This window comes from Bubalus bubalis, chromosome 7 (genome assembly GCF_019923935.1).
Source record: "Bubalus bubalis isolate 160015118507 breed Murrah chromosome 7, NDDB_SH_1, whole genome shotgun sequence".
NCBI lineage: Eukaryota > Metazoa > Chordata > Mammalia > Artiodactyla > Bovidae > Bubalus > Bubalus bubalis.
In genome coordinates this window covers 75,355,800-75,369,297 of record NC_059163.1, presented here as the reverse complement: position 1 = coordinate 75,369,297, position 13,498 = coordinate 75,355,800, and the positions used below count along the sequence as shown (strand labels likewise).

The 13,498-nt window shown below is 39.6% G+C and overlaps 1 protein-coding gene across 2 annotated transcripts in view; it reads right to left on the bottom strand.

The window, feature by feature from the left end:
- ADGRA3 (adhesion G protein-coupled receptor A3) overlaps window positions 1-13,498 on the bottom strand; it is a 132,727-nt gene that overhangs the window by 42,918 nt on the left and 76,311 nt on the right. For both annotated transcript variants that reach the window (XM_025290244.3, XM_044946040.2), the window contains exons 11-12: window positions 4,313-4,474; window positions 1,346-1,549 (exon numbers count right to left, since the gene is read on the bottom strand). In XM_025290244.3, coding sequence (XP_025146029.1) covers window positions 1,346-1,549; window positions 4,313-4,474 — 366 coding nt within the window. The remainder of the gene's footprint in view (window positions 1-1,345; window positions 1,550-4,312; window positions 4,475-13,498) is intronic.

Below are 13,498 nucleotides of genomic sequence, written 5' to 3'. Positions count from 1 at the left end.
CTGCACTTCCAGTGTACCAGGACACCTAAGACCCATTTGATTACTATGCAGGCATTAAGACTGGAATGGATGGAATATTGTTTGCAATACAATTAAGAAACGAACTATAAAAAAAGAAAAGTACTGTGTAATTAAAAACCACCAAGAACACAATTACACATAGCCACACAAAACTCAATGAAAAAACACAGTTCCATTAGGGTGTCAAACTGTACTTCCACCATTTGCTTCAATGTAGTTTAATAAAACATGCCTAAACCCCCAATTTTAAAAACCAATAAAAATGCTTTTAATTTTGCTTGCTGCAGTGAAGTCGCTCAGTCGTGTCCGACTCTTTGCGGCCTCATGGACTGTAGCCTACCAGGCTCCTCCATCCATGGAATTTTCCAGGCAAGAGTACTGGAGTGGGTTGCCATTTCCTTCTCCAGAGGATCTTCCTGACCCAAGGCTCAAACCCTGGTCTCCCACATTGCAGGCAGATGCTTTACCATCTGAGCCACCAGGGGAGCCCCAATTTACAAACACACATGTGTGTGCACTTCTGTGCAAAAAATCTTGATATACAGCTGGCTTGATTAAATGCCTGGACTTTCCCATTAGGCCCAGGAGCACAGAGCCACAGGCACCGAATACTTATAGGAAGTCTACAAAAACGTCTTCATGTCTTTAAAATCAGCAGCATAAAAATGAACTTTAAAGTCAAAGAAAATGTCTCAATATGTAACTAATTTATTCATGCTTTTACCACTCCAGTCATAAAATTTAATTTTGATATATTCATATGCAGAAAGGGGTCCAGAGGGCAAAAATGCCTAGGCCCATGAAGGCCATGATGTGTTCCTTCTTGGTCTGAATTTCTTTCAAAACAAGAACAAAGGCAATTCTAATACACTTCTCCCTGCCAACAACCTTTCATAAGATTATTTTTGCAAAGCAGAGCATTTAAGTGCAGCACCCTCCATACCCTCAAAGGACTGATTCCAGGATCCTCTCGGATACCAAAACCTGTAGATGCTCAAGTCTCTTATTTAACATGGCATAATATCTGTATATAACCTAGGCACACCCTCTGGTATACTTACTTCAAATGATGTCTAGATTACTTAAAATACCTATTGCAGGTGTTATACAAATAACTGTAAATATAATGTAAATCCTATGCAAATAGCTGCCAGCATGTAGCAAATTTAAGTTTTGCTTTTTGGAACTTTTGGGGATATTTTTTTAAATTGGATATTTTCAATCTGCAGTTGGGTTGAATCTGTAGATACAGAACCTATGGATATGGAGGTATTGTATTCTAATCTAACTACAGAGTCTTAAATGACTACAGAATATAACGTACCTTCAGAGCCAGACTTGAAAATGTATTCGAAACGTTGCACTTAAAGCTCAGCTGTTTATCCAGGTTTCCATCCGGATCTCGCCTCCCATAGTCAGAAAGGCCTGTCCGGTCAGTGGCTGCCACTTTCTGGAACACGGTACATGTCATCCCAGTGAAGCCAGTAGCCTTGATGATATAAGCTTCCAGAGCAATATTGGGTGAATACTTCAAAAGTCAATCAAACAGGAGTTACAAAAGATTTATAACATAGGGGGAAAAAGCACTTTCAAAGAGTTTAAAACACAAAATACTATATAAGCTAGAAGACAAAGCTTGAGCTCTTACTAAACAAAGACATTGTGTAGATAACTGGCAGAATCAAAAAAGATGCCAACTACAGAAGGATATCCTAAAATAGCAAGATACCCACAAAGAGGAAAAAAGTCACGAAGTATGGAAGATCAGATATAAATGAGAAGTCAATTAATAATTTGAAGAGTAGTTGCAGGAATCTGTAAGTTGAAAATGGAAGTATCCTGATTAAAAAAAAAAAAAAAACCAGCTAGAGAAATCAGTGGACCCCCTTAATGATCTTAGTGAAAGTGAGTGAAAGTGAAGTCGCTCAGTCGTGTCCGACTCTTTGTGACCCCATGGGATGTAGCCTACCAGGCTCCTCCATCCATGGGATTTTCCAGGCAATAGTCCTGGAGTGGATTGCCATTTCCTTCTCCGGGGGATCTTCCCAACCCAGGGATCGAACCCGGGTCTCCTGCATTGTAGACAGACGCTTTACCGTCTGAGCCACCAGGGAAGTCATAATGATCTTAGTACACTTAAAAGCTGCCTTATTCAACGCTTCATAACGTCTTTAAATTCTTCCTTTTACAGGAACATAAACACTTAGCATTAAGTTTCACCAATAAAATCTTTACACAGACTCATGGCAAAGTTTTCTTCAGAAAAGGAAGGGAGGTGCTAGTCCAAATAGAAATAAATGAACAGATTCTGAAGGGCGAATTAGGCCAGAAAAGTCACCTGAAAAAGATGGCACCTGTCCTGACAATGTTAAGCAATACAAGAGTGCGACTGAACTTGAGAGTCTATCGAAACCCACGGTCTGCGGATACAAACAACATCCACCCATGTCCAGGAGCTTCTGGCACCACTCCCACCTGTTAGAACCATGACAGAGCTAACATAAGAAGTGACAGGCTGACCGGTTTCTTTTACATCCAGCAAGATGACAGGATGTGCGGTAAACTCCTTCCTTTAAGGATGGTAAATTCTATGTTTACTATGGAAGCAGGGCACCATTCTAAGTGCCACATGTGGACAAAGTTCTCCTTTAAACATTTTTTTTTTTTTTTTAAATATTGGACCTTCGTGTAAGGTGTCCAAAATCTATCAGGAAGATTAAAATTTTTAAATATAAGAAGGTAGAATTTTTTCAAGTACCATATATATAGTAGAATATATCTGGTGGCTCCCCAAATTTTTAAGGGTAAGAAATCTTTGCATTTAGTTTTGCCCCAGAGATGACAGAGTCTGAAAAATCGTACTAAATTTAATCATACTTACCAGCAAATTGTATTTGAAATTTTTTATTAATCAAAGACACATTATAATTATGATAAACATGTAAAACCTCAGTTGAAAGAAAACTGCCATTTTGAAGTGCCCTTGAAGCCATGTCCTAAGTAGATATATTGTTTCTCAGGAACTTTTTATACTTTGAAGTGTTGTACAAATACCCCCTACACCCTCTATTATACCTGTGGGTTCTCAGGAGAATGAAGGAAGCTCTTTGTGCTGAGTAATAAGCAAGGCTGAAGCACAGGATGGAAATGGGTTTAAATGATCTGGGAGGACCAAGTGTGGCCCTCAAACTGGCAAGCTCATTTCAAGTAAGGTCATAGAGAGCACCTACCCTAAACTATATTGTCCTGACAGGAGCCAGTCTAGGCCTCCATTCTGTTTATTATTCAAGAAAGTAATACTAAACTTAACAAAAGGATCAATAAAACACGGTCTCATCAAAAAGGTTCCATCAGTTAAAGACAGTAATTTTGAATTGTATAAAATCATAGGAGGAAGTAGAAAACATTCAACGAACCCACTAAAATAGTTAGAAAATGAAAATCATGGGCCAGAGCAGAATATGACTGCTAAAAGAATAAAATAAAGCATTATTTATCATAGTTCTCACATTTATCATATCTACATTTTAGAACAAAAAAAGTAAGCAGTACACCAAGAAATTCTACCCAAACAAAATTTAAGATTATTTAACACAGTGATCATTGCTGTTGGTTAGTCACTAAATTGCGTCCAAGTCTTTTATAACCCCCTGGACTGTAGCCCGCCAGGCTGCTCTGTCCATGGGATTTCCCAGGCAAAATACTAGAGTGGATTGCCACTTCCTTCTCCAGGGGATCTTCCCAACCCAGGGATCGAACCCGCATCTCCTGCACTGGCAGACGGATTCTTTACCACTGAGCCACCAGGGAAGCCCAAGAGTGGTTATTACATATAAATAACTCACTTCCCCCAAAGTGGAATTGACTGAAAAATGTCAATAGGTTCACAAGAGTTGGGGGAATCCTAGCTCCCTTTTGAAATTGAAACCTGGGCAAGCAATCAAGCACTGTCTCAAAACATCCTTCAGGGCCCAGAAGACAATATCAGCTAGGATGCACAACGGGCATGTGGCAGGAGGGCAAGGCTATGGTGTTCTTATTTGTGTTGTGGAAAGGTTCAGAGGATGAGATGGTGGTAACTGCTCAAATTACAAATTAAGCCCAGTTACCAAGAAAACAGACTATTCGGAAGCAAAACTGTCTTTTTAAATGTCTGAGAACAGGAAATTCTGTAATAATCGGCAGTGACAAAATACTCACCCCATAATGGGGATGAGACCTATCTATTTTGAGGTCAGAGCTGCTTTCAATAAACCTTTTCCTTAGAAATCTAGGATAACGTGACACTTACTGTTGAATAAACATGAGCTCCGTTTGCCAGTCGGTGTGTGGCAATGCGCTGCAGACACTGAACGACTCTACTGCAGGCTTTGGCCTCCCTCTGTGCCAGCCCCAGGACGCGTTCATCAGCCAACATGATGTTACTTGCAATGTCAACCATCACATCGCCAAGCTAGCAGGCATGCAGGAGAGAAAAGGAAGATCTTTAAAGCCCACACAGGAGGCTTTACATCATCAAAATCCTAATGAGACACTAAGCTGGGCATTCAGTCTAAATTTTCACAGGAAAACCCAACAGGCACTTGACTCATTTCTCATTAAGGCATCTTCAGATAGAAAGAGCACAGTCATTATAACCATTTGGTAATATTTAGCTCAAAACGGTGTACTCACGTAACCACCAAATCATCAGGGAAAAGAGTGACATGTAGTACTCAAATTGACAGGTTGGGGGGGGCGCAGTCAAGGAGTCCGGGGAGAAAGGCATGTATATTAATCAAGGGGAAGAAAATCACATGATTCTCAGAATAAACAGATCTCCACTCTGGAAAAACACTTATCTTCTTTTTGCGTAAGTATTAATTAATACAATCAAGAAGTATCTGGCACAACATTAAATCAACTATGCTATGCTATTGCTAAGTCACTTCAGTCGTGTCCGACTCTGTGCGACCCCATACATGGCAGCCCACCAGGCTCCCCCGTCCCTGGGATTCTCCAGGCAAGAACACTGGAGTGGGTTGCCATTTAAATTTAATTAAAAATTAAAGAATATACTGGTGACCTCTTTAGCATCCTGTCATGTTTAAAACCCTAGGAATGTCCAGCTACTGTGAGTTCTCCGTATGCGCTGGGCCATCTCGTGAATCTGTGCACACAAGGTTCCCTTTATCTTTATCTCAAATGAGCTGCTTCTTCCCTGTCTCCCAACTCAAGGGATGCTTTTAGATTTACATGGTCACAAAAACAAATGAATCCCAAGAAGTGTCCACTTTTCCACTGCTTGTTTGTTTCCATTTCCTGAATTCTTTTCATTAGCTCAGTCCATAACTTACAGATGTAAACATCTGTCAGGCAACACCAGTGAAATATCAATGGGCTGTCGTTGCTGGTGACTTGTATGTCTCATTTCAGAAAAGTGCACTGAACAGTCCAGGATAAGGAGAAAGCCTGTTGCCGGGAGGGTCTACTATTGAGCAAACAGTTCACAAGAGCTAGAGCACACAAGCATTCTGGAGGTAGCACTGGAGGACTGACAAGCTGGCAGGTCCTCTAACCAAGAAAAAAGCCTCAAAAGCCCCAAAGCCAAGCCAGACTGCCAAGGCCATTTCAGCGGATGTCTTTTCATCACCCCAGAAGAGTCCAGCTGAGCTTTTCAACCCTGTTCTGTCTCCAATACTCTTCCCAGGGTGTGTAATTATGAGGGCTGAGGTGGGTCTGGAAAAAGATCAGTCCTTTCCACCCATGCTTCTTTTCAGGAAGAAGACAAGCCTGCGGAAATCTACCGGATTCCACCCCCGAGCCATGGATCAGGGCTGGCACCTCCCGTACCTTTCTTTATTTGTGAAACAAGGATAATAACCATCCTGTCTTTTCTGAATGTTGTGAAGATTAAGCTCCACTAATAACTATAAGGCTCCTCAAACTATGCCTTGCACATGGCAGGCATTCAAAACCAGCTCTAATTTTACTGCTCCTTTTTTTTTTTTTCCATTTCCATCCCAAAATAAGTCTTTCTGAGAATGACAGGCTCTAGAAGTGTTAAGAGGGGTACATTTTTAAAGTCTACATGTTCATATATAAAGAGGAACAATGTACCCAGCAAAACTGCCTCTATCTCCTCCATAAAACCCTATCATCTTATCCAACTCAAATACAGTTAATTGACTTCATACTGCCGTTACCATCATGTGTCACAATTCTGTCCTTATTTTAATTCCAGTATAAACATCTTGGGGGCAGGGACAGCACAATGTCCTACTTATATTCATACTCATTCATTAGAGTAACTCCTCGCATAAAAGCCAACAGCTATATAATACCCATTCACTCCCTGACTAAATATTTATTGAGGACCAAGGTGAGCCAGACACTATCCCCAAGCAATGGAGATACAGCAGTGAGAGAAACATAAAAGATATATTTTGGAGTCTCTATCTATCAAGAAAATATAAACAAGCAACTAAATACATTTTTTTAAGTGACTAGGTTGTGATACCTGCAAGAGATGAAATAAACAGAGTAATAAATGACAGATAGTAATGGAATTTAACCGCAAAACCCAATTTTAATGGACTCACATATTCTCTCAAGAGGCAACTCATTCAAACCCAAGACATGAACAAGATCAACTGACAAAGAATTAAGAAGAACCTATAATCAAACTATGTAGAATCCTGAGTCTGTTCATTTGATACAATTTATGAAAACACCAGACTTCCCTGTGGCTTAGATGGTAAAGCGTCTGCCTACAATGTAGGAGACTGGGTTCAATCCTTGGTTCAGGAAGATCTCCTAGAGGAGGAAATGGCAAACCACTCCACTACTCTTGCCTGGAAAATCCCATGGACGGAGAAACCTGGTAGGCTACAGTCCACGGGGTCACAAAGAGTCAGACACAACTGAGCAACTTCACTTTCTTTTCACTTTCATGAAAACACCAGCACCTTAGAATATATTCCTAAAAACAATAGGTATGGGGGTAAATTTCACTGTAACAGAAGTGTTTATTTCTGGAGTTATGAAGATGGGTGGTGACTCCCGCATTTGTATATCAGCCACTTATACAGCAACTGGAACAATAACTACCACCTCTTAATGGCAATTCAGAGAAGCTAGAGAATTTGGTTACATTTTTACCTCTTATTCTTACCTTTCAAATTTATATTTTCAAAACTGTATACAAAAATAAATAAGAGATGACACTGTATGATATGTTCTATGGCTATCAGAAAAGAAATGGCCATTGCCTGCAAAAATTTAAAAGATAAAATACAAGAAAATACCAATTCTCCTCCAAGGCCCTCCTCAAATATTTATGAAGTATTCAAAAAAATCAGCAATTTTACAACTAGTTTGGAAATTTCTTTACAAGTTCTACATGCCTGGGCTTTATGAAACTCTAACATGAGACCTAACTGATACATCATCTCTTTTGAAAAGCTGTTTATTTTTTAATCAAGGAACTACAGGTATGGGTCACTAGATAATGCCAGCCAAGGAATTTGACATATGTCAATAACTGTAAAAAAAAAAAAAAAAAAAGTAGTAGTAGTATCTGTAAGAAAGTATAGAGCTAATAAAAGTGGTTGCCTTAGCTGAGGATAAGCTTTTTTTTTTCCCATTATTTCATTATAAATGGCAATGAATTAAAGAAACAGTTTTGTAGCCAAAATATCCCCCATAGCAAGCAATCATGTAACACTACATTCTTCTGGAGCTTGGTTATGGAAGTAGTTCTGAATCCTTCATGGTGGCAAAAAAGGACACAAAAAGAATAACAGTACATGAAAAATTACACTGGATTAAAAAAGCATCCCTGAAATGTGACACACAGGTACAGTTTAATAACTGCGACCAATGTGCTGGGAAGCACCGTATTTCTCTTCAACCGCATTCCCTGAAGGCCACGCCAGCTACGGAAGGGTCGGAGGAGTCATGCACCTGCTCTGCCATCTGTCATACCAAAGGGTGAGGATCAAACGAAAACACTGTGAACGCACTTTATCCAAGATAAAAGGGTAAAGGAATGAAAATGCCACATTAATAACAATGAAACCATTAAATGTCATCTGTGGTAAGAGGCAGAATATTTCATGCTCTTTTCAATATTTATGTTTGCAATCCCGGGCAAAACTAGATTAAAATCACCTGTAAATTTCATGAATTTCTGATGTTGGTTCACGTAACACACAATACATAAATTCAACTTGATGGTATTGGATTTTAATGTAACAGGAGTATAAAATAACACTGCAGCAAGAATGCTTATGTGCCTTGGAGTTAAGTTCTCCTGGGTTAAGAGTTCAACCATCCCTTACAAGTTAAATGTCCATAGCAAATTATTTATCCTCTCCAAGTCTCTGTTTGCCCATTTGCAAAATGAGACCAAGAACCCTATGAAAACTGTCTTTCTTTAAGAAAGACAGAGAGAGAGAGAGAACAGAAGGCAAATATCTTCATTAAGCAATTCATATAGTTTTTGAGAAAAGCCAAGAAATCTAGGCCCCTTCCCACATTCTTGTTTCAAGCACAAAGTCAGCAGGGGGTACCTCAGCAATTCTAATAACCAGAGAAGCAAGAATTAGAGACACATATACCACAGGGCAGTATGCTGAGAAGTTGTCTGGGGACAGCTAAGATGGAGATGGAAAGTCCAGAACTGACACACAGTTCAAACTCGATTAAATAATAACTCAGTTGATGTTATTATTTTAGTTCAAGTAAAGTTCATGGTTTTTCCTAATTATAAATAGCTGTATTGATATCATTCCCATCTCAAAGTATGCTATGTGCCCTGATTACTTTAATGAAGGAATTGCTCTGTTCTGAAAGTCAACTTTTAAGAGTATGTTTAGGGCATTATTAACCAGCTTCAGCATCTTGAGGGCCTGGGGACCCCACTGAACGCTGCTCAGCTTGATAAGCAGTCAGTGTTCGAAAGGTCATTCTCATGAAGACCACTCGTCACCAACACGCATCAGCACAGTTCTGGAGGTCCTCACCGATGTATAACCAGAAAAACAAAACCAGAAAAAAAAACAAAAGCTCTGGTGTCACTCTGGTACAAAATTTAAGAGGAAGGTGATGGGAAAACAAGTGGGAAGGGGAAAAGATTGAAAATAATGTCACAGGGAATACAAGTTGCATTTATTCTCTATTGCCTCACAGAAAGTATCTGAAATAGCCTAACAAAGTTTAAAAGATAATTCTTTTTAAATTAAAACATACATAGAGAGTGAGAAAGTGTGTTAGTCACTCAGTCATGTCCAACTCTTTGCAACCCCACAAACTGTAGCCTTCCAGGCTCCTCTGTCCATGGAATTCTCTAGGCAAGAATAGTGGAGTGGGTTGCCATTTCCTTCCTCTAGGGAATCTTCGGGACCCAGGGATAGAACCACGGTCTCCTGCATTGTAGGCAGATTCTTGACTGTCTGAGCTACCAGGGAAGTCCTGATGGGAAATACAGGCTTAAAAAAAGACTCAAATAAGTTAAAATACACACCAATGGCAGAGTTAATGAGACTGGGGAAAAATTGATTCTTGACGTGTTTCTAGTCAAGGCAGTGAAGATAACTGTTCAATTATTAATGAAAAGGAGAATATTTCCTCCAAGTAGACAGTCACTTTCATAAAGAAAATTCTTAGAACACGTGAAGAACACTATTAAAGAGATACCAAGTGAAATGCTCAACACCCTCAGCCATACCTTCACAACAAATGGCAAGGCTTAACTTCTACGATCCCTCCAACTCTCCCACTGTAAGCAGATCTTGTTTTTTCTGATGACAAAACTGTACATGCATCTCCCTTTCTGGAAGCATGGAGGACTAAGTACTATGGACAATTCTCCTGATAAAAGTGAAAAATGGTAAAGGAAAAAAGTTACCTTTTAAATGCACCACTGACCATTCAGAAAACAAAGGCTCCACGAGAGGCCAACAGCAAAACAATAGGAATCCGAAGAGTTCTGCGGCTGAGCTCAGCTGACCACAGACTATGCTCTGACTTCCATGTAAGACCCAGGCCCTGCCAACACAGGCTAACAGGAGAAAACCACAGCATAAAGCTGATAAGCCAAAGGGGACACCAGCAGGGTCAGGGCCAACCAGCATTAAACCAGCCTCCTGGAAGGAAGGGAATCGCAAGGAAACTTGAAACTTGCCCATCTTGACTTTGGCACAAGGTAGGAAGGAGGTAAAAAAATCTCTTCCCTGTCCATCTGTCAATACAAGTCGACCTTCACACAGGACTGAGAACAGAGTTCTCATTTTTTTCTGTGGTCTGAGAAACCTCAAGCTGAGAACTACTTCCAATGTGACCCCCTAACACTGATATAGCCCCCCAGCACCTAGCAGAAGCACATAAGTATCACATCATACTATGTATCATGTCATAATAATGACACATCATACCATTCTCATGAAGACCACTCGTCACCAACACGCATCAGCACAGTTCTGGAGGTCCTCACCGATGTATAACCAGAAAAACAGGATGTGTTTTATACGGAAACAGACAAACCAACTGTTATCTACTGTCTACGGACAAAACCATCTGTCTAGAAAATCCCACAAAACCAACTAGAAAATTATATGAATGAATTTCATAAGGAAACCAGACACAAGGCCCACATTTAAAAAAAAAATAATAATAATCAAGGGAAACTGAACACGGATTAGATATTTTATAATATTAAGGACTTGAGTTCATTTGGGTGATATAATAACCATATCATGGTTCTATTTTAAAGTTCCTTACAATTTAAAAAAAAATTATGGATGAAATATGACACCTAAAAGGTGCTCTTAAATGTTCCGGCACTGAAAGACAGAAAGACACAGAGTAAGACAGAGACACACAGAGACGCAGAGAGAGGAGAAGAGACAAGGAAGGAGGGGCAGAAAACATAAAAACGTGGACAGGAGAGATTAAGCAAGACTGCTAAGTGCCGAAAACTGTTGAAACTCAGTGAAAGGCAAAACAAAAGTGTTAATAGTAATATTCCTTCTCCTACACTTTAGGAATTTTCTAATTAAAAAAAAAAAGTGTCTGAAAAGTTTTTAAAAAGTTAAACCCAAAGAGAACATTTTTTAAAAAAGAGGTAAGGATAGAAAAGAAATATACTACAGTGGTCCTCAATGTGGGAGACCCGGGTTCAATCCCTGGGTTGCGAAGATCCCCTGGAAAGGCTACCCACTCCAGTATTCTGGCCTTGAGAATTCCATGGACTACAGGCCATGGGGTCGCAAAGAGTCAGACACGACTGAGGGATTTTCACTTCATTTCACTTCACAGAGGTGCTCAAAGCCTGTGCCAAAGACGTTGCCCAGTATCACCTGGAATTTAGTGGAAATACGAATCCTCAGGCTTCCTGCACCCGGAACCTGGTACCAATCATGGGCCCCATGCAAGATTGAGAAACCATGTTCTCAGAAGGATCAAAAAGCCAGCGGCTGGGTCTTTGAAAATGTTAGCAATATCAGAAGTCTGACAAGTAAGATCCAGGAAAAAAACATTAAAAATATTGAAAATAAAAAAGAAACTCACCAGTACAGATGTGAGATGCATGCCTTACATATTTAAAACTAGAGCACAGTAAGAAAACTATAACACATAACTCTAATCTTCATAGATGTTCTCATCTTGTAAAATGGATATATGTTTGTTCCCATAAGAGAAAGCACTACAGTAAATACGGAACACACACTATCTGACAGATAACCTTCGGCTCTCTTTAAAAGACCCCGGTAAATACCTCATTTAGATCTGGCAGTTTGATAGTTTTCAGCACCCACCCTAAGACAACAAGAGTACCAGCTTGTGTTGGCTAGACTCAATCACAGGTTGTTTATGAAAAAATCCACAGCACAACAACTTTCTGGATATAATACAAAAATCAATTGTCCAATTATGCTATATGCATTTTAAGATACCTTAGCATAATTTTATGCAGTGTTAATTAACTTAAAACAGAGCCCTTAAGCCTTATGATTTCTTAACATAGCAATAAACAGGGAAAGCTCTGGCCTGCAATTTTAAGCTTCCAAAGAATCAAATGTCTGTCACTGCATCAAAGGTAATTTTACATTTATATCTCAATTGTTCAATCCTGAATAATTTTGTTTTTTTCTATTTAACAGGTTGCCATCATTTGTTTCCAAAGATAGTTAAAATTTTACCTTCTATGTCAGCGAGTGAAAGTGACAACAATCTCCTTCAAAGTAAGTTTTTAGATAAGTAACTAAAGCAATCTGGTGATTTTTTTTTTAAAGGACTTCTCTCTTAGCTTCTGAGATGATAAGAATGTTACTTTTCAGAGTGGACACGTGTATGCCTATGGCTGATTTATGTTGATATATGGCAAAAATCATCACAATATTATAAAGTAATTATCCTCCAATTAAAATAAATAAATTAAAAAAAAGAAATTGTGAATGGCTATGTTGTATATATACAACAAAGGTCCGTATAGTCAAAGCTATGGTTTTTCCAGTAGTCACGTATGGATGTGAGAGTTGGACATAAAGAAAACTGAGTCCGAAAGAATTGATGCTTTTGAACTGTGGTGTTGGAGAGGACTCTTTTGAGTCCCTTGAACTGCAAGAAGATCGAACCAGTCCATCATAAAGGAAATTGGTCCTGAATATTCATTGGAAGGACTGACGTTGAAGGTGAAGCCCCAATATGTTGGCCACCTGATACAAAGAACTGACTCAATGGAAAAGACTCTGATGCTGGGAAAGACTGAAGGCAAGAGAAGAAGGGGACAACCGAGGATGAGATGTTCGGATGGTAACTGACTCGATGGACATGAGTCTGAGCAAGCTCCAGGAGCTGGTGATAGACAGGGAAGCCTGGCATGGTGCAGTCCGTGGGGTTGCAAAGAATAGGACACGACTGAGCGACTGAACTGCAACTGCATGTTGTGCATCTATAACATACAGTATTGCACATCAACTCAACTTCAATTAATATAGATAAATAAATGAAAATTCCTCACACGTACAAAAAAGAATGCTAATTTCTTAACCCTATAAAAAGTATATCCTAGCTTTGCAATGATAAAAATAGTTTCATCTATATGTTCTCACTTGCGTAAACTCTACAAGTTAAACAGGACAAGCATCATGTCTCATTTTAAAAACAAAGGGTCCATGGTTAATAAATAACTCACAAACCAGGTCCACTTCCAGACTTCAACAAGATGCTTCCCCCCAGGAACATGACAAAGCAACAAAGATTCAGACCATTCTTCCCACACAGCAGCGACACAAGGAAACGTACACCTCAGGGCACCACACTGCTGCTCCCGACCTGGGAGGTGTACCGAAGTCCCTCACACCAGAACAGGGCAGCAAGGGGATAAACTCTGGACTATCATATGATGGCAGGACCTTTCCCTATGTCCAGATTCCAAATGCCATTCCAATTACTCTAGCGACCTGAAACATCCAGCCTCCATGAATGACTTCTA